We start from the raw sequence: 26,818 nt of genomic DNA on the forward strand, positions 1-26,818 counted from the left end.
TTGTATACTACAATGGGTAATGTGCATTGATAAAAGCATCTATTTAATAGACAACCAACATACTATAAATGTGCTGAGTCAGTTAACCATATTGACTCAACATTTGGTTCATTTTCCTTAGTCCCTGTGCAGAATCACAACTGTAAACTTCAGTGTTAAATTTTTCAACCCGTCAATTTTCCTCACACCTGACAAACTTGGGGTATTTGTGACCTAACAACTTTAGAATATTGCTCCATCTACTTTTTAATGCAAGTTCCTTTTCCTTTTATGATAAAGTATGGGGGCACCAAGTTCTAAGTTTTTTATACCCCCAAACTTGAAACATCTTCCCTTGAAACTATGAATAAACACTAACTTCCTATCTGTAACAATAAGGGTCAGAGAGTCCATTTTTTAATCTTTCATTTCGTTTCTCTGGCTCCATTTTCTAAAGCCATACCAGTTGTGTTTTGCACATGAAAACAGTTCTTATTAACACTTTTCTTAACTCCATCTAAATAACAGCATAATGTGATTCATTACGATTACTACCTGAGTTCAAATCATAGGACTGTCACTACCAATGGGGTGGCCTAGAATATTTTTCTTCTATAAGCCTCAGTTTCCCCACACGTAAAATGTGTATAAATAAAATGACATGTGTAAAAGCTTGCAGTCAAATGCTCAAAACAAAATTCATTCTCTATTCATTCATCTTTTGACAAATGTTCACTGCCTGCTGAATATATGCCTAGCACTATTAATTAATGTTTTCCCCAACTTATCTTTATAAAGTTTTTAGATAAATAAAATCTTAAAAAAGTATTGCCCTCAAAAGTATTCCACTTAATATATGGGAAAAATCTACTTGAAGCTATCAAATTTTTCTATATATGAAGTTATAGAAACCACAGTTAAAGAACATATCAAATTTATAAAGCAGTTTTAAAATAAACATTTTTTACTAGTAACAACATTTCATCACTCACTTGATACAATTACTGCTTTGGATTTACTTTGTGGTTCTATGATGTAACCTATTTATGTGTCAAAAACACTTTATGCAAAACTCAAGAACAAATAAAAAGGAAAAGATAAGTGACTGACAAAAGTAACTGCAGTACGCTGACACACTATGCCAAAATCACCTTCCTGTCAGAGGAATACAAGGTGATTTGTATTCCAGAGGAATACAAATTTGTCAGAGGAAGCTGATGGATTATGGGAAATGTAAAAGCTTCTTGTTCTTAAAGTGTGGGGGAGAGGGAGGTAAGGGTTAAAAATTGAATTGCAAAGTCTCTGTCAAATGTGAGATACTATGATCTGAAGCATGTCTACTGCACTAAACTCTCACCCAGACTTTTACTTCTAGGACTTCTTTTGTAAAACACAACTGCTATGGCTTTGCCCATGATAAGTCCATGTAGTAAAAATAAATGATTATATTGAGAAAAAGGAAACTGCTGCCTATCGTATGAATTTCAGTTCCATTGTAAGCCTGGATGATAAAAGGCCTGAATATGTGACTCAGAGCTTCTCTATGACTCAGTTTGCTATGGGAAAATCACCTTCCTAAATGAAAATCCTCTATTCATAAAGAAAATCACAGGACATGTAAAAGTGATTTAGAATGCAAGAAAAGGAAATATGTTCTAATTTCCAGTGTGACAATGTACAGACTGTAATATAACGTGCCAAAATCAACACTTCTGTTCTCAAACTAATGGTTTGTGTAATTCTACCTATAGCAAAAAACTGTTTTGTTTTTTTTTTTTTTAAACAATGAATGGTTATAAGGGGTTAAGGGATGAAGAAATCAGGGTATTATTGTTTTATGGGTAGTTTCAGTTTGGGGTGATGAAAAAGTTCTGGAAATGGATAGTAGTGATGGTTATACAACAATGTGGATGTACTTAATGCCACTGAACTGTACACTCAGAAATGGTTAAAATGGTAAATTTTATGTCGTGTATTTTACCACACACAAAAAATTCAATGCTATTAGCCTTAAAAATGAAAACATAAAAGAATAATGTGTTACTTGTTATAAATTCTTGCTCATCTAGGCTGATAATAAAACCCCCCCAAAGCAACTAAGTTAAAATAAGCACCCAATTAGATTAAGCAACCCATTAACATAACAAAAATATTCTGTCATTGTTGAAAAGACACTAGCCATGCCAGGAGGATATACTTATTAAATTTTATGCACACACAACTTTATGGCCAAGATAATGATAAATTTGTATAACCACATCTTCATTAGCTAAATATCAATAGGAAAAGAAATCATGGTGGGGTCAATACATAATGCAGAACTGAAACCCTTGTTACTACAGAATTATCAGACTTGCATGCAATCTCCAGGCGTAGAAACAAAATACCTGTGAGAATGGAATCTGTATTTTGAATCTCCCCCACACTCTCCCTTAACCCAAACTGGGCCGATTTCCGTTTGCTTACCACCAGTCCTAGTACGAGGGTGCGGACTCTCTCTCCTATTTCCGGTGAAATGTCATTGCCAAACTGCTGCAAGGTAGTGAGGAACCGTTTCAGCTTGCTGAGCTGCCTGGCGCCACAGGCTGGGGGCAGCTGTTGATTAGCCAGAGAAGAAGAGGAAGAAGAGGAAGGCCCATTGCTAAAGCCATTGGGCGGTGAGGGGGCGCCATTCAAGGCTGTGGGTGAATGGCTCGTGCCATTAGTTACTGTCAGAGGGCACAAAATCAGAAAGAAAAAATAAACTTACAGAGAACATGCACAAGGAAATTACAATTAAGTATCCTTCCCTTCCAATCTAGTGAAGTTGGTAATTTAAAAGCTGTTGGGCCTTTTTGGTAAAATGCTTTGACTTCACAGGATTACCAGAGGCTCAGGTACTCCATAACTAAATGGGTGGACTCCTCACACCACATGAGGATATCCTGCACAGAAGCTGATAAGAAATGGGAGCCGGCTGGAGCACAGGGACAGCCCTGCCTCCCATGCACACATATGCAAACACAGAACAAACAGCATTTTGGATGTCAGCCTTTTGTGCCAGGCTTACATCAATATAACAGAACTATTCCTTTCTAAACTGCTCCCCTAGAGAAAATGGACATTTGGTGGAGACTAAATTTATCACTGGACATTTTTAATCATGTTTTGTACACACAACTGACAGCTGTGTTTATAGAAATACGACTTTCAAGTTTTAACCTTATACCACCCAATTAGAAGGCTATTTTCTCCCCCTCATATTTCTTAACCACTTCTTTAAGGAAAACACCAATTTTATGTAAGAAGCCAAAATGCATATGGTAATTATCAAAGAGTTATTTCTAGAAATCGAAAGGGGACATCTCAGTCCAACTAACAGCATGGATTGGTGGTAACTTCGTAAATTCATTTGATAAAATTTATGTGAACGTCAAGGTGATAATCCATAAGAACTAGGCTAGAAAATTTTGCACATTTCTCACCAAAGAAATGTTGACTTTATCATGTTAGATCTTTATCAACTCCATCTTTTAAATATAATTTTGATAAACTACCTCCAACAATAGTGTGAAGATGTTTTAAGCACCTTATTATTCTTAAAAGTTTCAAGAAAATAAAATGGTCTCGTCCCAAATGAGTACCAAAGCAACCTGTCAAGAAATGACATCTCACTAGGACCTCTCACAGGAGGCATATGCCTATCACTGTGGCTTTGGGTAACAACAAACCAAATACAAGATGACAGGGTTACAACTTGGCACTGTTGCAGGCCCCTGCTCCTTACATGTTTGGAAAGGTCTTATAAAAGGCAGCGCAACACTACATAAATAGCCTGGATGTGTATTTTGCCGAACCCTTATAATCCCAAGGATCTATTTTTGCCTATTAGTTATTTTTCATTCATATACAGATTTCAGGGCAAACAGTCTGTAAATAGTATTATCTGCAACCAACAGCATTTATTAGTTTCACATATCTTTTGATGATATTTTAACCAGGACTTTCAGATTGATGAAAACGAAGCTATCTGCTATTCCTATTAAAATATAGAGAAAAAAAGGGAAGTTGCTATTCTATCAGAATATTCTGTCCTTTCCTTGGATGACACAAAAAGCAATACACTCCACTGATTCAGAACACAAGTCTTGAGCCAAGCTGAAATGGAATATTTAATAAATGTCTGACAAGTTCAAGCCAAGAAAGATGCTCCTTATTTCAGAAAGTTTTCTGTATGCAACTGTTGCATAGAATGATCCCTCTTTTAACTTAAGAATGTTAGATTTTAACATTATTTGTAAATAATAGAAGAAAGTGGTATTAGAAGATCAGAAGTAACCTGGAAATAATTAGAGCATATTAACATGTTCCAAGTCAAAATGAACAAACTAAAATAAGGAGCTCCTCATTAAGTCAAAGGAGAAGTTACCGTGGTAATGATGAGTTACAGACCAAAGGCAGTGTTCTTCATTCGCTGAAATCACAGAAGACTACAACTTTGAAACAATAATGAAAAGGCAGGCAAATACTGGCAGTCATACAAATTACACCCAAGATATGATAATTCTGTGCTCAATACCTACTCACTGGCAAACAAATTATTTGTGTGTGGGGGGTGGGGCTTCATTTCTGCATAATACATTGATGCTGGATCTTACTGTCCCTTAATTTTTATTTGCAGAAAAAAATTTAATTTGAACTTGAAAAAGGAAACAGCAAATGCAGAAATGCCTACTTACACGTTGTTGGTGTAAATGAACTGGTTCTGGGAGCTCCTTGAGTTGTTGGGGGAGGTGGCATCGTGGGAGGAGTCAGCCTAGACGGGGTCTTCACATCCACAGGTGAGTCTGGCATCGTGGAGTGCTTCTCAGTCCGATCTGGAGGATGCCACCATGATCATGTTATTTTACTCCTTAAGCACCTTAGGGTTTTTTTCGTACCTCAGTTTTATGAGAGGTTCATCTTTTTTACAAGCGAGGTAAGAAATCCAACATCTTCTATCAATAAAATAGGCTTATCTACTGAAGCTTAAATCAAGACTTTATCATCCAAACCCCACTTAAGAAGGTGTAGCACAGATGGCAGGACCTCATTTCTAACTGGGTAATTTTACATCCTATTGTTATTTCTGGCTTGGGCAGATGCTACCTTGGTAGTGTTATATGCAACAGCACAACTTCGCTTGAAGCTGAAGCCAACATTAGCAAGAGGTAAAAAATAGATGAGGAAGTGGGATGGTAATGAACCCTTCGGACAGCTCAGAAATAACACAAATCTGAGGCTCTGTTATGCAGGTGGGATACTGTTAGAAGCTGGTGTTTTGCAATGACTTTTTTGTAATACCTACCATCCCCTTTCCATGCTTAGTTTTCTAGCCTAACAGATGAAGCAGGCTATGTCTCCCAGACATAACCTCTCACTTCAATTTTTTTTCTGACCTGTTTGAAAAATCACCACTACATAAATGTCACAAAACGAAGTGAAGTTATTATTGACTTAGAACTTGTGAGTTTATGATCCACCATTTAAAAAATATGAAATCTGAGAAGTCCGTGCACCGCAGCAAAGAGTAGCCCCCACTCGCTGCAACTAGAGAAAAGCCCGTGTGCAGCAATGAAGACCCAACGCAGCCATAAATAAATAAATAAATAAATTTAAAAAAATAAAATAAAACATATCAAACCAATACTTCAATTAATAATCTCAGGCAGAGTAAGAATGGAAAAGTCCCAAACTCAGAACTAAAGACCTTTCTAATATTTTTTCATGAGTATGTGACAGGGAGAAATTTCTTAATTACCCAATAATGAACATTTGCACTTCAGGACTGTTTTATACTAAGTATACTTTTCCCTTGGAATTTTAAACTTTTTTCTCAATCTGATCTACTCATAGAAACAGATCTCCAGTTAAAAAAAAAAAAAAGTTTTCATTTTTTTTTTTAGATCCAATTTTCTACAAACATGTGTACACATGCACACACACACCCCAAAAATATCTGAGGCGCCTCTTGCGGCCTTAGGCACAGGTATCTCCCATTTGGAGTTTTTGAAAAGTAATGTAACATAGACTATTAATAAAGAATGGGTCTCTTAAAACATTATGATCACCATAGTGAAAAACTCTCAAATTACTTGTCAATTATTAAAATGAAAAGCCCAAATTACTACTATGACAATTCCAAATCTACCTTACCTTTATTCAAAGCAATTTCATAAGACTTGGGTTGCAATGGAACACAATTTTTGAAAGTGGGAATAGCGTTGACACCGTATTAGGGAAGAATGAAAATAATAATCATTCTATTAAGAGCACTGTGAATGATGATCCAGTGAACAGTATCAGGGTCTCTATTTCTTAGTCTCTACTGCTGGCTGAAAAACAATGACTGTCCCTATAGTGAATAAGTGTTCTGAGTGAGATGATTGTGAAGACACATGGAGAGCATCTCTACCTTTATCGTACTGTTAAAATTTTGACCTCATATTGCTATTCCAGAACATTTAACGAGTACCAGTGAATAACTTGTAGAGAAATGCAGAAGTTAGGCAGGTTTAAAACCACTTCTTTGATAGTAAAATTCATTGCACCGTTTACTCACCTCAACCAACCTCAGCAACAAGGGAATAAATAGCTTTCCACTTGTGTTGCAGCTGAGGGAAGAGGTATAGCAGCAAATACAAGTCTCCCTAAATAAAGGCAAATATTTCCCTCATGCCAAGGAAGGAGGGATAAAGAGAGGCTTGCCAGAGTCAGCTGGGAGATAACAGTGGGAACTGCTGGTCCATCTGGTTTTCATTCTGCTAACACTCACATGGAGCTGTTAGCGAAGGCAGTCCAGACCCACAGATTTGAAGCACGTGGTTGCACAGAGAGAGAAAGGAAGAGCAGGAGGGGGAAGGGGAAGTGGGAATAACAGAGAAAGAAATAATAAGTATATCGAGCAATAGAAGGAAAGGGTGAGAAAGAGGGAACAGACCAAAAAACAGGGAGAAAAGAGCCTGGAAAGGGAGAAAGTTACCCTGGACAGTTTCACCACCGCTAAAAGCTGAGCCTTGGTGGGCACAGGCCCTACCTTACTTGATGCAATTCTTGAGCAATACCTAAACTTGGAAATGTATCTTAAACACGCTTTTCATTACTCTTTTTCCAATAGCCCACACTATGGAAAAAGGGAATAATAAACCATAAAGTTGACAGTGGGTTTCTCTTCAGACTCTTTTAAGATAAAGTTTGTATTTCTGTCTTCCTCTGCCCAATTTTAGAAAGATTTTTGATATATTCATAATTTTAATTTGAATACCTTTTGAATACCTATCTTGGTCCACTTGTGTAACATGATTCCTATCCAGAATTTAATAATAATAATACCAACAATTATTATAAAACTTAGATGAACAACTTTTTAAAATTCCTGAGATGTTGTCAGTATTTTAGGAGCAATAATCACTGAGCCAATGAATAGCAAAACACCACTACTTCTAACAGGAATACACACATTCTCTCTGGAATACATGTATACGTGTATATATTTAAGATTTTGACATTAGCCACATTTCTGTGATGGCAGCTTCACTCTGATGAAATGGAGTTCCAACCCAGAGGTCCTACGAACTTAGACAAAGTGGGACCATATGTAACTCATTCTGTGCTGTTCAGTGCAATCAATCCAGGATTGAAATAGATGATGAAATAACCAGCCAAGCCTAAGCCATACACACACAAAAACGCTCTGGAGTAGAGAGATTTAAGATAAATTCAGAAAATGTGTTTCAAGTATGCTGCGTTCTGTTGCATTTGTTTTGGATTATTAAAAAAAAAAACATTTTGAAATATATATTCTTGAAACTTCTATAGCAAACAGCAAAAGAGCTATGATTCAAGCATAGAAGCATTTCACTCCATTTCAAATTAGAGGATATAGTAAAACCAATATTAAGTTATAATATTTCTCATGTAATTTTTTAAGTTCATGAAAATTATACCGTTCTTGCATGTAATCTCTATTTTTAGTTGCTGTAGGGGAAAGCTGACATTTATTGAAAGACTGACACAAAATGAAAAAAGAAAGAAAGAAAAAATTATCAGATCAGGGAATTATGTGTTTTAAAAGAACTGACTTTACTTCTACCTTAATGATTCACACCACTTCTAACCAAGATCTTCCCTATGTGGTAAGTTTTCAACTCCCATAGCAAATATCCAACACATATGTACCAAAGACGGCTGATGCATGGAAGAAAATGTGGCATATATAAATACATTACCGATACCATTTCAATATCCAATTCGATGTCAGGGCCTTCTAGAAGTGGTATGTTTTCCATTTCCCTTTTTGTTGTTGTTGTTTTATGTGAAAAGGTATGGCATAATCTGCCATGGCACTTATTTTACTTTTAGTTAGTTCAAATAGTTCCAGATGTGTTTTTAAGGTATGAAGCATAGGCACTCTACATTTCCCTTGTTTACATACCATTCTAGAGATGATTGGTGTAAAAAGATTTCAGTATTGGTATAATGAATGGCACGACATTTTCTATCAGAGTTCATCATGTCAATTACAATAGAAGAAATATCTTGGTTTCATAGGTGTTATGGGTTGAGGAACTTTTTGGTCAATTAGTAGTTAGTCCAGAGTTAGTCTTATGTGAATAAGTGTTAGTTACAAAAGCTAGAAGGTATGCACTAAAGAGGATTAAGCCCAAGTGGAACCACGGTACTATTAATGGAAAGGCAGGAGGAACAAAACTGGTACAGAATTTGATTTTTATTTCTCTGGAAAATTTGGCAAATACAGTTCTGACAATTGAGTCATTTAGTGACTCCAGTGATTGGGTGTGAGATGTTACAGGCAACTGTCTGCAGATTGGAAAGGTAGCCATCCAGCCTCCACACCACCACCACCTCATTTCCCTGAAAAACACCTCTGGTAACATTCATTCCTGCTCAGAACCCTTCAACAATGCCTAAGAATAAAAGTCAAATGCTAATATTTTAAGCTGGATGTACTGATACAGTGGGAAGGATATTTAGCAATAACAGGAGAACTTCCAAGTTAAGTCAGACTTGGTTGCAAACGTAGACTCCTGACCATCAGTAGTGGGCCCTCAGGCAAGTGAGTTACCCTGAGCCTCAGTCCCTCATAGGAATGGGGATACAATCCTCTACCTCATCAGGACCCCACCACAGCGCCTACTCATATTAGGTACCAACACGTGTGAGCTCCGTTCTCTTTGACCTTCCTCTTCATGATCCATTTATGGGTTTATTTCCAGTGTCTTTCCCCAATTCTATGCTGTCTATATAGAGCACCCTGACATTACTCCTTGGCTTTTCTGCCTTTCTTTATCATGCTGTTGTTTCCTTTATCTAGAAGAACCTGTCCCATCTTATACATTATTCACTGCCCATTATAGATTCCACATCCTCTTACAGCTTTTCCCAGTTGCCCCAGGTGTCAACCACATCAGGTTTCCTCTGCCTCTCTTTTAGCATTTATCACAGCCCATCTGTACAATAGCTGTATATGTGAATGTGTATTATACACTCTAACACCCCAACCAGTGAAAATAGTAAGCAACTTGATAGCAATTTTTTTAACTGCCTCCTTAGGAAGACATTTAAAAAATAAACACAACCATGGTTTTCACTAGAAGCATGGTTACATTCCTAATTTTTACAAATCCATTCCCTATATTATAGCCAGTTCAAAGATAGCAACCCTAATTTCATGGCAAAAGACAAACACAGAACCATCAACAGCATATAAATATATGAGGAAATAGAGTACAGGTAATATGAGAAGATACTGAAAATCCAAAATTCAGTTCAACTGTGCAACCCACTTATTATGTGGTTTCAGGCAAGTGTAAGAATGACCTGTTACCTCATGTCTTACCACAGGTGTTATATGAAGATTGCTATATCTGAAATACAAATCTGATCTGACCTACTCCCTGATTTAAAACCTTTGGGAGTGTCCCACTGACCACAGAATGAAATATATGCTCTTCAGCTTAGCTTATGTCACAGATACTGTTGAGTGCCTACTCAACAGCCCTCATCCCTGTCTTCCTGCTGAAGACCTCTAATTTTGTTCGGGTACAAAATTTGGGGGGCCAGAGTCTCCTTGTTTTACATTAATCAGGTTATCACATTCCCCTTATCAGCAACAGGTTTCAGAGGTGAGTGTTGTGCTCCAATTCTGGACAATGGGTCATGAATGAGGCCTATGGAAAAGGTTCTAGGAAAGAATTCCTCACTCTCTAAACAGAGACCCAAGAAGAAAATAGCCCTTCTTCTTCTGATAGGCACTACTGTATCTATAAGTGATTCTTTCACTTCTTTGGAGTCTGCTTTTCTTATTTATAAAACTAAGCATCCTGGAATACGTGACCTCAAGGATCTTTTGCAAACTCTAATATTCTCTGGTTTCTTTTTCCAGATATGGCTTATGATCATCTCAAACATAAAGGAGACTACCCAGAGAAAATATATCTGACAATAAAGTGACCACTAGATTTCCTCTGTCCACATAAATTTCTATGTCCACAAGAATATGTCTGCACAGAAATCTTTTCCCATAAACATTAAAATTAATATCTACCTCTAGTTTTCAAATACATTTTCAATCCTCATTACTAAATCTCCATCAATGAGTTGGTTACAAAATACCCTACAAAATGTCCAAATTTCCCTGTTTAGTTATCATCAAAACACTCACTTTCACAGCTCAGGTTCTTGAAAGAGTAATCTACACTCACTTTCCTTATTTCCCATTCCACCTTACCTGTACTTGGAGGGGACACCTGTAAGACTTTATGCCTAGAAAGTTTCCCTCCCAGTACAGGGACTTGCCATGCCCTCTAATCTCATAACTACCTTGGGAACCACCATGTTCTTTTGTGACCTTGTACCCAAGATACCAGTGGCTGGTCCAGGCACAGCGCTTAGTCCAAGATGGGCAATCTCAGGAAAGGAAAACAATCTCAAGGACTGTTTCCCAAGGAAAACCACACTGTCTACTGCCTTCCATGTCCAGAGAGCAGGCCTGTGTTGAAAAAGAAGGCAGCTAACAGACAGAAAGAAACAAAGAAGTGGCAAGAGATCATCCTTATAGTGCTTTGTAGTAAAGTTCTTCATTCTGCTGGATCCTAGGCACCAGCTGCATCTCTAAAATTCCTACAATTTGGATCTTCCAAACAATCCTAGTCAATCAGTCCCTACTTTGCCTAAAACCTAATTTGAGTTGACTTTTCACGCAAAACCAAAGAATCCTGACTAAAATAACCCTGGAATGTAGCATCGATGTATTCTCTTAATTCCCACTGAAACTCTTCTAAATTGTTTCTTCATTATTAATGCAAGAAACACTTGTATCCTTTATCTGGCATCTTTGTAGCAGCTGACACTGTTCAGGACTTCCTCCTTCCTGAAACATATTGTCCCCAGGATACCACTATTCTAACACTCTCCTCATGTTTCTTAGGCCTTCCTGGGTGCTCCTTCTCAGTCTCTTTTATGGGTTCACCCTTCTTCACCTCTGTGATAATTACTGTTATTTTCCCCCAGTGTTCTTCTTCAAAGTTTCACTCTATATCTTTTCCTTAGTGACTTCATTGGTGCTGGGATAGTTACACCATGGCCATTATGCAGATAACTTGTACCTATAACTCTAGCCCTAATATCCTTTCCAAGTTCTAGAACCAAATATCTAGAATGCTACTCATTTCAACAGCCTTAATTCAAACCCTCATCATCCATCATCTCTCACCTGGTCTAATCAACAATCCCTTGAATGGACTCCCGGATCTGACTATTCATCTCTGATGCATTCTCCAAAGACCTTTCATAATGCTAAGCATAAAGTCCTTGTGTCTTAGTAGGGCATAGAAACACCTTTGTGACTCATCTGGTTCCCATCCACCCCCATCCATTCAGTAACTCTTTACTGAACTACTATGGCTCTCCAAATGCCCCCGGGTCACACAGGGTTCCACTGCATTGCATCCCTTTCCTGAAATACTCTTCACCCCACCACTGCCTGGTTAAATCCATCATTCCTTTAAAACTCCATTTGGGTGTCACTTCAGCCAGAAACAACAACCCTCCCATCTCAGGCTGTCCCAAACTCCCCCACATTTCCCTATTTCACTCTCTAGTTCCTCTTATGGCACTGATCACACTGTACTTAGAACCAACGTCAGTCTCTCCCACTAGTTCATGATTTACTTAAGGGAAATTATGACATATGGTTTGTTGTTATAGCCCCAGCACTTGGCACAATGCTTGACACATAGAAGGTTCTCAATACATTTAATATTTTAAATGAATATATATTGCTATAATGTCATAATGTAGGCAGATGGGGTAGGGTGTCCTTGGAGAAAAAGAACCAGATATAGCTTTTTGACATAAGAGAAGCCATTTTAGGCCTAAACCATTTTGTGATCTAAGCCTGGCCACAATGCTTGTCCTTGAATAGGTCTCAGTAATTAATGATTTTAAGGGAACAAAGGAATGCAGGAACAGAGGAAAAAGCAGTCAAGAAACAATAGTTCAGCAATAAATCAGAGTCCTAGTTTCTCCTCAAGGGATATACATAACCATCTTATACATATCTTGGAGTTGTTTTACAGGAACTAAGGCCTCCATCCAGGTGGAGGATGGTAAGGTAAGACCCCAGAACCTAAAGAAAGATGATGTTGACCTTTTCTGACCCTCGTGACTTCAATCAACTAAAGCTTAGATTCTGTCACCCTTTGCCCCAATTCTATGTAGAATTCTCCTCTGCTCAAGCCCCATCATGAATATGCATGTAGCTTAAAACTCCCCCAGTTTTGCTGTTGGGGAGACACTGCTTTGGGAAGGATCTCCAGTGTTCTCCTTACTTGCTGCAAGTAATAAATCCTTCCTTTTCCCGATCTTTGGCTTGGTTGTGTCTTTTGCAAACACCCACCAAGAGGGGAACCCAGTTTTCAGGTAACAATAAGGCATGCCTTTAGTCACAATTTTGAAACACTAGAACTTTCAAGAGACATGACAGATTTAACTTAAGATACAATCATCTACATCTTTTTTCCATCCTTAAAAAAATCCTAAAAAGAATTTCTACATTAAGTAACCAAATATAAATCTTTGAATTGGATTATTGAGTTCACCAGTTTTAAAATGCCTTTCAGCAATCACAATATATTTCCTAAAACCTTTTATATTAGAAAAGGAGATTTGTAAGGCAATTTATACACGTATGACATAGCCTCCAAAAGCTCCCTTTTTTACAATAATAGTATCAGCGTAGTCATACATCATACATATGTACATTCAAAACAAAGAAAATAAAACATATTATAAACCAAAACCAATTTTTTCCACATTTCAAAGTTTTCCTGTTGCTTGTCTATGGATGGTAGGATTATAGATTATTTTTAGTTTCTGTTATCTTTCTTTTATTTAAAGTTATGCAATGAACATGTTTTATTTTTACAAGGAAAAAAAAAAACCCCACAAAAGCCCTTATGATAAATCACCTAAAATCAGGCGTTAGGCACTATACCAAATGCCCTGCATGCTTTATCTCACTTTAAAATCTCACTATGAAAGGTACTACAAATTTGACCATCTTATGTAAAGGAACTGAGGACCAGAGAGGGTGGATAATTTGTTCGAGGTTACAAGCTAGAACTTACTCCAGGTCGTCTCAGAGTTCATTATCATCTAAAACTAATATTATTTTATACAAGATCTGGAAAACTGAAATAAAGAAACATTCAGTAAATATTAAACCTAGAGACAGCATTATACTAGAACTGCACCTTCCAAAACTAGTGTACTAGCCACATATGACCATTTAAATTTTAATTAATTAAAACTAAATAAAATTAAAAATTTAGATCCTCAGTCACACTAGCCACCATTCAAGTGCTCAACAGCCATGGTGACATGGCTACCATACTAGAAAGCTCAGTTATAGAGTATTTCTGTCATCACAAAAGGACAACGCCGTAATCAAATAATGGCTCTGAAATGCTACACTTAGAAACAAAAGCTCCGTGGGAGGAATCCATGGAAGTGTCCACGCAGCCTGAAAGTGTGGGGATGGGGGAAGGAGTGCCTTTGACCTCATCCTAAACACCTCCCATTCCCATTCAGATGTTTCACTTGTTTTATAGGTTGAGCTTCTGCATATGATTTCATTTGATGGGTAAAAGGAAAAATAGAAGTTTGAAACCCAATGACTAAGATAAGTGAGCTCTGAGGAAGCAGGAGAATAAGTCATGCTCAGTCCAAGTAATCAGTAAACACTGGGATAACTATGCTAATGAGAACAACGCCAAGGGTTCAGTCCTGGAAGAAGCTGGCCAGCAGCTGAGCCAGCAGCTGAGCCAGCAGCTGGTCCAGAAACAGGGATGACTGCCTAAAGCAGGACATCATGCCTTTAAAGAGCGTGAGTTAAGATGGAAGATGGCAAAAGAATGAGGTAAATCCATACTAATCTATCACAATTTCTAGAAAAATAACTTCAAAAATCTCTTGTGTCATCTCTTATAGGGACAATGAATTTCCCTTCACTTCCTCTATAGCACTTAAGTAGCTAGTACTTGAAATATTTATCTTGTTTTTGAATGTTTCCCCAATCACAGTGTCAACTTCACAAACGCAGAAAATTTTGACCTATTTTGTTAACTCCAGCTTCCACAGCATTTAGAAGAGTGCCTGAAACGGTAGGCACTTGATAAAGATTTGTTGAATGAATGAATAAAGAAAGTAAAAGCAAGGGAAAAAGTAAAGCGAGTTTCTGACAAAACAGGCAGAGACATATTAGTAATTCTATGGTTACCCAGAGTGGGCCAGAGGATGAGTAAGCAGACAGGAGACATGCTGAAAGCACACACTCACTTAAATGGAGTAGAGGCCCAACATAGTCTAAACCAGTTCACTCATTTTTGACAAAGATGACCTGCAGCCCACCAAGAGAAAGCACTATAAACATTAATAAGTACCCAAATGGTGGTTCTGGTTAGAAAAATCAATTACGAATTTCATAAAGTGTGGAAAGGAATGTGGGTCTTATGAATACTGGTAGACTCCAGGCATTAATTGTATGTATAAGCTCCTTAGAAATGTCATCTCTCCCACATCTGTTATTACCTTCACTCCAGTGATTCTGCTTCAGAGTCTAATAACCACTTCCTGGAGGTAGCTCCTGGAGCCACCAAGGGGATATCAAGCAGCCTGGGGTTAACTATGGTACTTTAACCAGCATAGTTCCACATTAATCTGTTTTAAGATTTAATGTATTTTAAGATTTCGTTTGGAAAAAAGGAACCTCTTGTTTAAGAAAGACAAGTTTGAAACGGCTGGCACAGGCAACTAGCGGAATGTTTGCTGAATGACTGTGATAAAAACACTAAGGAAAAAACCACAACTCTTAAATACATAGAAAAGTAACTCCTGCTTGCATAAAGAGCAGAGAAAGACAAAGGCATCACCAAGGGCCCGTAAATTGAACATAAGCATTTATGTAAACCCCTGCTGCCAAAGTGCAGATTATTCCAGAAGGTGAAAAAAATCATTAGATAGTGATCCAAACCTTTAACAATCTCAAAGTACACACAATTTTTTACTCCATCAAGATTTGTCTTATTTGCCAATGACAAAGAAGGCTATAGAGCCAGCTCTGAGAGCTGTCGCAGAAAAAATGGTAGCATACACATCCAGCTGCAGTCAATTATGATTACCTAGATAAGACTTAGTAAATCTAGGCAGAAAATTATGAAGGTGCGCAGAGTATGTACCCATGACTAAATCACAGACAAGCAAATAGCAGAAGCTCAAATCAATATTTGTTGAATTTAATTGAATGTACTCTTAAAAATAACCAATCGGTACTGTTAGTGTAGACTTCACATAATAGGAAATGGGAAAGCACAGAGAGTTTTTAGGCAGCTGAATTATATACTCATTTTTATATTACAGGTATATGTGGAGCAGAGAATAAATAGGGTAAGAAAGGCAAGAGGACCGGATACCAAGAGTGTAGGCAAGAAATGATACAGCATCCAGCATGGAAGTGGCCCTAAGAATGGAGAATAGGAGGGAGATTCAGGAGACATTTGAAAAGTCTGTGTCAAATTCACAGAGCCTCGTAACAAAATAAGATAAACCTTGAGTAAGTAGGAATCTAGAGGTGCATGGCAATGTGAAAAAGCAAACCCAAACACGACAGGAAGAACCATTTGGAAAAAAGTTCCGTTAAGTCATAGTGACTTAGAGGGATCCCTGCAACACTCTGTTGTTCATATATAAAACACACTAAACATCTTCCTCTCCTCCCACAGGTGCCACCATCAAATTATTCTCCCTCCTAAACGTGTTTCTCCATCTCCATCACCATCCTCGGGCACTACCATCTTTCACCGGGACTTTTTCAGGAGCTAATCTTCACAACCCCTCACCCCATAATGCCATCTGTTTACCATACAACAGATGGAATAATCTTGTCAAACACAAATGTATTCACTCGTCTAAATAACAGCATTTATTCAAAAATATCTGAGCCATCTACAAAGTGCTGGGTACTATTTTATACAACAGGGAGAAGGCAATAAAAACAAAGGAAAATCACTGCCCTCAAGAATTTTATATTCTAATGATCAGATCAAGTTACTACTCTAAATACTTTAAAGTGTTTCAATGGTTTACCATCACTCTTAAGATAATATCCAAAACCCTTTAAGTGACCTAGAACAGTAGATAGACTTAGTCTTTGCTTACCTCTCCTCTCTTATCTCACATCTCATTGGTTTAATCAGTTGCAAGTTTCACCTCACCTCACGGCCTTTCACTTAGCCAAGAAAACCCACCTCAGCTCAAATTCACTTACTCAAAGGTGTCCCTGATCCCCCCTCCCCCCCCACCCCCTGTGTTATAAGCTCTCTTGTACCATCTAACTGTTGCTTACAGAGCTTACAGAAACTATTAAAAATAACTGTATAATTACTTGTTGTCTAACACCCCCTACCAGACAGGACAACGCTCCATAATGGCAGGGAGCATATCATTTCAATATCATATATCAACTCAGTCCCAGAATTGATCACACTGTTAAGAACCTAGTATAAGTAAATTGTGGATAAAGACATTTTCTATTTAAAAATACAGATTTGGAGGTACAAGTAGAGCACAATTGGATTCCTTAGTTCCCTTAAAAGGAATTTCAAAATTTCTTCGATGATAGAGATAATAAAACAATGGTGATAATAATAGAACCAGTCTCCCAAATTCATACTTAATCCTCACTGCAATGGGGCTTCCACCAACACCATTCCACCCAACCACTCCAGCATAGGTACAAACTTTTTTGTGGTTAATCCAAAAGATATCAATCTTTATCTTACTTGAGCTCTCAGCAGTCTTCGATCTGTCCAGCCACTTCTTACTCCTTTTCTCCTGTAGTATCATTCTTCTAGTTGTCACTAGGAGTTTCACTGAGTTCTCTCGGACCCCGGCCCCTCCTATGAGCCAGGGTCTCACCTTCTCCTCTTCTGAACTGCCTTCAACTCCTCTGCTCTCTCCTGGGAACCAGACAAGTTATCTAACTACTTGCTTAACAACTCTACCCAGATATCCCATTGACAGCTGTATTTAGAATCAAATCTACCATCTTCCTGAGGAAATCTGTGCCTCCTCCTGTACTTCAATCTCTATCTCCAAGCTGAAAGACCACAATCACCCTAAGCCTCCTCCCTCTGCACCACCTTCCTTCCACATCTAATCCATGCCCCATATCCTATCAATTCCACTTCTAAATGTTGACACCTTTAGGATCCACCCTCAGTTAACCTCTGACCTGGGTTCAGAACCTACAGAGCCTCTGAATGGTTTTCTTTACCTCTAGTCCCTCTCTGCTCAAATCTTCTCCCCTTTGCTTCCAGAGCAATATTTTTAAAATATGAATCTGACAAAATCTTCTTATAATCCTTCTACAATATATAATCTATTTAAAATCTTTCTACAATTATATAAGTTGGTCAGGGAAAAGAATGAAGGTTCTTCTCTTCTTAACTCTGTATCTCCGATGTCTAAAAAAGGACCTTATACACAGTAGGTCCTTAAATAGTTTGTTGTATTAAGCCATTTAAAAAAAATTAAATTATCAAGATGTCCATTCTACTCCCCTTTGGTATATACTGTAATCATTAAATATAAAGCAATCCCAACTAAAATACTAACAAATTTTTTCCAGAATTTTACAAATGTTTTAAAAGTTAATTTGAAATAAAAATGAAAATAGCTAGGAAAACCAGGAAATGAAATGTAATGAGGAAATTGAGTCTAACATTTGTTAAAATGTGCCATAAAACTACAATTTGAACAATGTGCTACTGGTATAGAAACAGATAATTCAGCAAAATAAAAGCTGAAAAGCAGAAAAAATATAAAGCTCGGAAATGACTATATAGCTAAGAATTCAGTATATGGTAAAGATGACTTCTAATATTAGTGAGAAAATGATAAAAGCAATTCAATGAACTCTCTTTGGAACTACTAGACAACAATTTGGAAAAAATGAAGTAAACCCCTGTCTCATATACAAAGTCATTCACTTCCCGTATGAATAAAACTTTAATATAAAAATGAAAAAAAAAATACTAAATATATAGGTATTTACTTGTTTACTCTTAGGATTGGAAAAGAGAGTCTAAACTATAAGAAAGGCAGAACCAATAACGGCACTTATTAATAAATTAATAAATTTGAGTACAGCAAAAAATACCATAAACAAAGTAAAAGGCAAGCAACACCCAGGGAACAAATATTTGTTATGTGACAACAATGAATTGATATCCTTAATATATAAATAGTCCCACTGAATCAATAATTAAAAGTCAAAAAGCCCATCAAAAAAGATTGTAAAACAGCAGGAATAGGAAATAAGAAAAATAAATGACCTATAACCCTGTGGAGAAAAAAATTTAACCTCACTAGTATTTTTATACATTATTAAAACAAGATACTCTTTAATCTAACAGATTGACAGAATTTTAAAAATGATAATATAGTATTAGTTACAGTACAAACTGGCACTTTAACACTTTTGTAAAATGATACCAGTTTTCCTATAGGACAATTAGGCAATATGTATCAACTGCCTCTAAATTATATATATCCTTTAATATACCAATTCCACTGTTTAAAAATTATCCTAAGTAAATAATATCAAGTGTACAAAGATGTTTATAGTGAAGAAGACTGGAAATAACCTAGTTGTCCAACAATGGACATTTGGCAATTCAAATTCTAATAGAACCATACAGTAGAACATGATGATGTGTATATTTACATGGAAAGATACTACAAAGATATATGCTTTGCAGGATCCTGTTTAAAAAAACAACTATTTTAAGACAGTTAAAAATGGATGGATGTGTCTGTATTTGTGTGCACAGGTAAAAAGTCTGGAAGGATATGCATACAAAGGATTTATATCAGAAATATTAAGAGAGGCTATCTCTTAAATCAGTGGTTCACAATGGGGCAGAGTTTTCAAATATACTGTCAAACAGTCATGTTATAAAAAGCCTTTTTCTTTTCAATTTTTTGCTCAGTTTTAACACTGTATTTAAACAATTCTAAGACCCCTCTATTTTTTCTTTATATCATCTCTGAAACTGGGATAAGTACTCTAAAACTATGGAATCAAAGCATTATTCATGCTTAGTGGCAGCACTTTTTTCTGGGAGCACTTTTTTACTTGTAAAATAACCATGGGCCTTAAAATCAATTTAGATAAAATATAGCACACCTAGATTTTTCTAATGAAACTAAATGTGAAAAAAATTAAGAGAAAAACATACTTCGCTCTATTTGGAAGTCTACCAAGGCTGTTCAGCTTCAGTTTGAAGGAGCAAAAAACTGGGATTCAAGACAACCAAAAGGGGGAGGGGAGGGGTCAGGAGGTAGGGTTCTCTACAGGGGCTGTAGCACAGGAAAACCCTTGAACATGTCACAAAGGTAGAAAAAGTGCCTTATTCACCTCAGTATCCCAATCATCTAGCAGTGCCTAGCACCAGTGTCTATTGAGTAAAGGGATAAATTCTCTTTTAGTAATAAAGAAGTCCACACACAGTACAGACAGAAAGGAAAAGACCTCAGATCACTTAGCAGGGGAGAATCCAGAAGTATAGTAGCACACCATGAGAGCAAAATCCCCAAATAAATGATCAAATTCTTTATAAACCGTTCAAGGAGCACCATACAACATAACAGAACCCTCCACTTAAAGCAGTTTCACTAAGTTGTCTAGAGAAGGGTTCCCAAAGACAAGTTTGGACTGCCTATGAATTATATTAGCAAATTCTTTACATATAACAATATTTACACACCACATGAGAACTGAAGGTATGTGTTTAAATGGACATTTCTCTGACTTAGTATGGTCAATATATAAAAAGATCAAGTCTATAAATTCTACACAGTTGGGTTAATTTCACATTTACTATTTCTTAATAGATTCTGCCTCAGTTAATATTCTGCATAATACAATTTTTCATGGAGGCCCATGACCTTATTTAAATTAATAAAGTAATTCAGAGAAGGTACCCTAATTAATTATTGCTAATAAATATTCCCTAAGGACAGAAGCTCAAGTTCTGTTTACCAAAGAAATAACTGCACATGTATATTCAGATGTATCTAAGTAAGTCCATTTTCCCTTATATCAAGACACTTCAAAAGCAAGCATATCTTTTAATCTCAGGAAGACCATCAGGGAACCAAGAACTATAAAATTCTATCTGGCTACAGTCTGAATAACACATTTTTACAATACACACCACCTTAAGTTCTAGGGATGTGCCTCAAGTAGACACGTAAATAAATTCAAGTTATTAAGTCCTTAATGTAGCCTCATCTGTACATATACTTTAAATGTGGGTAAATATGTTATTAAATTAAGATGACAGTCTAAATTCCCATCCATTTACTAGGAATCATTTATATTTCATATAGCACTAGCGATGTCTTCTCTGAGTTTATGAAGAATTATAATGGGAGGAAGTCAAACCAAACATTGATGGACAACTGCAAAGAGCATTCCATGTACAAATGAAAAATGTTGCTTGCAAGAGATATATACGATCATTTTCAAAAGCACGACCTCCTTGATACTCTTTGTCAGATAAATTAATCACAAAAGTAATAAATGTCTAAATACGAAGGAAGCTGTTCTCATTCAAGGTTCACCACATTATTACTAACTTGTTACTAACAATAACTCAAATTAGGATATATCCAAAATCACCCCTATGATAATATCACTACTACTACTTCCTTTAAAAGCAAAGGGGTAGAATTTTTGGCACAGGGCAAACACCAGCACAGAAGTCCACTCTCATTGTGAATGTTGTCATTCCTTGAGCAGCAGCAAGAAAAAGATGCTGGGAATCTCTGTTTTGAGGGGTCAAACCAGTGCTTATTATTACGTGCCGCTCCCTTCTCAAAATTACTGCCCAGGATACCTCAGGAAAGTTACTGGAGACTAATAAACCATTTCACAACTCTTCATCATCACTCTCTGAAAAACAATAATTTACTAGTATGAGCTTAGATTTGCAAGAAAACACTAGCTTTTGCCCTGGTAGATCATATTTTATGTCTACTTGGCCTGACTCTAGGCAAAATTATAAAGTCAGCGACGTTTATCTTCAGTGTCTCCCCTTTCTCTTTGGTTTATCTTCCTTTCAGTACCTCCCACTATTCCTCACCCACGAGAAATCTGTAACTCTTATCCTACCCTTAGTTTAAAGACAGTAAATTGTGACACCCACCTAGACCCAACGTCCAGAGCTTCAGATCTGTCCCAAGTGTCTACTTCTGGGACTAAAGTTGCAGTAATCATATAATGGCAGTAACTAATTAGTGGCACACACACACACTTTTCCTCATTTTGTGACTCAGAATTACCTGAGTTGAGGGGCAGGGGGAAGGGTAGAGGAAATGCAGAAAGAAACACCATGCAATTGAATGAAGGGAATTTATCTTGTTCCTCTCTTCTGCCCCACCCTGAACACATTACTGAGTGCTCAGTAACACCTAACCCTTTAACAAACAAACATGGTCCTTCTCTGCCTTAATTTGAAGGATAAGCTGTTATAGGTCTTTTACAGCAGCAGTCGCCAACCTTTTTGGCACCAGGGACCGGTTTCGTGGAAAACAAATTTTCCATGGTGAGGCGGGGGGTGGGGAGGCATGGTTCAGGCGGTCATGGAGAAATGGGGAGCGGCAGCTCCCCTGCCACTCGGGGGGGGGGGGAATCCCTGTTTTATAGCGCCTTCAGGAACCAAGGAAGTATCAGTGGGAAGGACAGGACAGTATCACAAACAGTTCTAGGCAGTTACATATTGAAGGATATAATCCAATGTCTATGGAACATCTATTTATGAATATGATAAATACTAGAAAGTTACTATTTTCCTTCTCCCCTGTACAAATGGTCAGCTCATTTTCACCTTTTCTATTTTCAGCATCAATGTCACCTCCTGAGGGCATCAATCCTTCCCTGGCCATCCAATCTCAAGCAGGTTTTTGTGCCCCTTTGTTTCCTTCACATACTTGGAAAACTCAAAATTCTTTTACATCCTTTTCCTTGGAGTTTAGTGGGCTCCCACCCCAGAATCCCAGCCCCAGCACAGTGTCTGGCATAGAATTACTACAAAAGACCTGCTAAAACAAAATTTTAAAGACAGAATTCTAACTTTCAAAGGGGCAACAGTAGAATGTGAACTAGTTATAAAACCAGTAAGAAAAGAAACAGGGAGGGGTCATGAACCAGAAACACAAAGGGAGGGTTAATAACCATGAGTTCATGCTAAGGTCAAGGTTAGATGGGCGGTGTGATAAAGCAAAGAGGAAAAGCTGAATGGGACAGAGAAAATGAAGAAGGCTTTCCAGATTAAATGAGCCTGAGCATGTCCAGCCTGGTTGAGCCCCAGACAAGATGAGACAAGAAAGACAGTAAAAAATGAGGGTGCATTAATTAATCTTGAAGACATCATTTGACTTGCCTCAATCCTCCAGCCAAATTCTGATAACCTCATGCCCTATTTAAGCAAATAAAGTGAGGTTATCAGGCATAAAGCCCTGCAAACCTCACCCTCAGAACTCCTGCTTCTCTGCACCTGAATCTTGAGTTTCAGAAGAGGCAACTTCTGTCTCTAGAGGCTTCACTCTACCAATCATTCCACCCTCTCCTTAACTTGAGCTTGTCTGACTCTACCTCTTCCTTCCTAGAACCTAGGCATGCTCAAATCTCTCCCACCAAGAACAAACCAACCCCTCTCTCCATGTAGATGGTGTTCCCTCCATCCTTCCACTGGCAGGCTTCTGAAGGGTAGACCTCACTGGCTCTGTCTACATCATCTCTTCCATCAACTTTGAAACGCACCACAAACAAGCTCCAACAAAGGGACAGAGGTTTACTGGTAACTATTGATATATTCCTTCCAGATGGCCAAATCCAAAAGGCAATCTAGCCCCTCCCAATTAACTCCTGGCCCCTCTGCAGCATTTCACACTATAGACCACTCCCTCCATGAAACTCTTTGCCCCCCCTGATTTTAATGAGACCTGACTCTCAGATGCCCTGGTAGTCACCAGGGTTCTTTTCGAGGCTTTTCTCTCTTCACACCATACATTTGCCTCCATTCCAAAGGTTTTAGCTATCACCTCTGACTTCAAATCAAGATTTCCAGTATACACATCTCTACTCAACAAACCTGTGATCTAGCTCCCTATGGAATATCTCAGCAGTCATATAACAGATAAACCTGAAAGTTAATGCTCTATTGATGAATTATTCACTATTCTGGTTGATGGCGATCAGTTGTCCAAATAAGAATTCAGAGTCATCCTAGACACCACGACTCCCCAGTCCCTGGCTCCACATCCAACCGATGTATTAGAGCCCTTTGGTTCTCTCTAGTTAGTACCTCTAGAGCCTGCTGCTCCCAGCCTCCTCCTCTTTTTCATTGATACTGAAGCCAATCATCATCCTATCTCACCAAGCAGACTGCAGATTTCATCTTCTTCAATTTACCTTCTACATCACTTCCAAAGTGATATGAACATTCAACCCAACAATATGATCCCTCTGCTTAAAAGCCTCCAGTTACTTTCCTTTCTGCCACTCCAACCTATAAGACAGATGTCTACTTCTGATACTTCCTCATGCTGTAAGATCTAGCCATGCTGGTTCATGCCTTAGCATTCCTGTTTTATGTTCTTCCCTGTATTTAAAATGTCCTCTGGCAACAAGAAGCTTGTGATCTTTCAAGACACAGAAGAAATGCCACCTCTTCCATGAAGGTTTCCCTCATTACCCTTGTTCCACATTCAAATTAGAGAGAGATGATCACTTCCTTCTTTAGGCTCTACTTTGCATATATCTATTAGAGAACTTAGCATCATCCAATTGTTGTGCTTGCAAGTGTGTGTCCAGGTGTGTAAACTATGCACACATACACATACATTCCTTAGAAGACTAGGCCCACATCCTATTGATTATTCCACCCCAGCATTCTGCACAGAGCCTAGTAAGTAAATGCTTAGTAGCTGGCTCTGAATAAACATTTGATGGCAAACTGCTGTAAGTCAAAAACACTAGGATTTAGGACAGCAAAGGAAAGAAAGTCATCAAGTTAAAAAAAGAAAATCATAGAAGGTGAGAAAGAAAATAGCATTTCTACATTAGACCCTGCCCTGAACCAACTGGGAGTTAGAAGGTCTGGCTCTCTGCACTCCAAAGCTCTCTGCTCCTTCCCCTGTCATAACACAACACACATCTTATTGTAAATAACTTTATGTGTGTCCTCCTTGCTTGGGAGAAATATCACTACTATTACTGTCAAAATATCTTAATAGCAATTATATTTATTGAGCATTTACCAAGTGCCAGGTACCTTGCTAAATGCTTTACATATGTTAACTCATTTAATTTTCACAATAGGCCAGTGCTGTGAATGTTATCAATATTACCATTGTACAGATGGAAAAACTGAGCCTTAAAAAGATTAATCAATTTGCCCATTGTCCTGTAGCTAGTGAACAGGATTCAAAGCCAAGGAGTATGATTTCAGGGCCCACGCTCCTGATTCAGCTACTATACTATACTACTAGCGCCCCCCCCCCAATAACCCACCATCAAATACATAAATAAAGGCCACCAGGGATCTAGGAAGGCACGGGCTATGTTTGGCTTATTTACTACTTGACACATAGTAAATGCTCAGTAAATATTTGCTGGCCGACTGGCTGGCCGAATAAAACATTATTTAAAACTCTGTGCCTAATATATATATATTTTTTTTTTCTATAAAATGAAGGTGTGGTTCTTTAAGATTTCTTTCAACTGTAAAAATTCTATGGTTTTAGTATATGCAGGTAAAGTGCCTGCTGCCTATGATACGGTGATGACACATTGGGAACAGTACAGACAGGTAACTAGGAGCGTGGGTTGTATATCAGCAGGCCTTGAAAGGAATCCTAGATACACCTCCTAACCTGGGCAAATTCCTTGATCTGTGAATCTTTATTTCCTCACCTTAAGATATGGGTGGTCCTAGCAACTGCCTCAGTAGGTGATTTTGAGGATTAAATGAGAAAATATGAATGTGAAGCACTTACACAATGTCTAGAACTACTCAAACACTAAATAAATGGCAGCTATTACTGCAATACTCAGAATCAGATATTGACTGATACACTCACACGAAGTGAAAAGGTAAGCACCTGCTCATGAAACAAACACAGCATTCTCACAGGAAGACTATGTCGTATTTCATTATTTTACTGTCCAAAGCTGCATCTTTGGATTCAGCATGTGAGTTAGAAAGAGAAAATTTAGCAAACAACTATATTTTCATTCAAAATTGTGGGTTCTTATTCCTTTCCCTTGTGTCCCTATTTGTTCATATCCAGATAATTCACCCAGACCTCAGTCTCTCCCATTTCTCATTTCTCTCACTAGAAGACATATTTCTTTCTTCTTTCTTTCTTTCTTTATTTATGGCTGTGTTGGGTCTTCATTGCTGCGCATGGGCTTCCTCTAGTTGTGGCGAGCGGGGGCTACTCTTAGATGCAGTGTGCAGGCTTCTTGTTGCAGTGGCTTCTCTTTGTTGCGGAGCATGGGCTCTAGGCACGCAGGCTTCAGTAGTTGTGGCACTCGGGCTCAGTAGCTGTAGCTCGAGGCCTCTAGAGCGCAGACTCAGTAGTTGGGGTGCACGGGCTTAGTTGCTCCGCAGCATGTGGAATCTTCCCAGCCCAGGGCTCAAACCCATGGGCAGGCAGATTCTTAACTACGCACCACCAGGTAAGTCCCAGAAGACATATTTCTTATTTGTCATAAAAAATGAAGGGTGAGTACGGAGGAGGACTCTTCCTAAGGAGGAATTTTAATCCACACAAATTTCTCAGACCTCTTTGTTAGCCTGATTATAGAGCATCCTGCCCCCTCCTCCCAAAAAAGTTTCCCTAAAAAAGTTAAATTTATTCAATTGAAAATAATTTTAAGAAAATTGACATCCATTATCTAAGAGTAGCTAAAATATCCTCAAATGTCCCTAAACCAAGTTTATGAAATCCCTTCCTAAAAAGAAACACTAAGTTCTTTTTCCTCTTTGAGCCCTAGTATTAGCAAGCAAGGAAAATCTACTAAAAGAAAACAAACAAACAAACAAACAAACTAGGTTCTAGCAGGCTATCACAAAACTGTAAGAAACATTATTATCTCATAAAATTTAATAAATGCACAATAAAATTTTTAAATAAATGAAATAAAAAGTAGCACGACTATTTTATATTT

At 37.8% G+C, this 26,818-nt stretch overlaps 1 protein-coding gene across 7 annotated transcripts in view; it reads right to left on the reverse strand.

The window, feature by feature from the left end:
• RUNX1T1 (RUNX1 partner transcriptional co-repressor 1) overlaps nucleotides 1-26,818 on the reverse strand; it is a 137,045-nt gene that overhangs the window by 51,837 nt on the left and 58,390 nt on the right. For all 7 annotated transcript variants that reach the window (XM_082434182.1, XM_082434179.1, XM_082434185.1 and 4 more), the window contains 2 exons: nucleotides 4,698-4,835; nucleotides 2,446-2,687 (listed from right to left, as the gene is read on the reverse strand). In XM_082434182.1, coding sequence (XP_082290308.1) covers nucleotides 2,446-2,687; nucleotides 4,698-4,835 — 380 coding nt within the window. The remainder of the gene's footprint in view (nucleotides 1-2,445; nucleotides 2,688-4,697; nucleotides 4,836-26,818) is intronic.

Source organism: Balaenoptera physalus (genome assembly GCF_965194825.1).
Source record: "Balaenoptera physalus genome assembly, chromosome: 17".
In the NCBI taxonomy this organism is placed as follows: domain Eukaryota; kingdom Metazoa; phylum Chordata; class Mammalia; order Artiodactyla; family Balaenopteridae; genus Balaenoptera; species Balaenoptera physalus.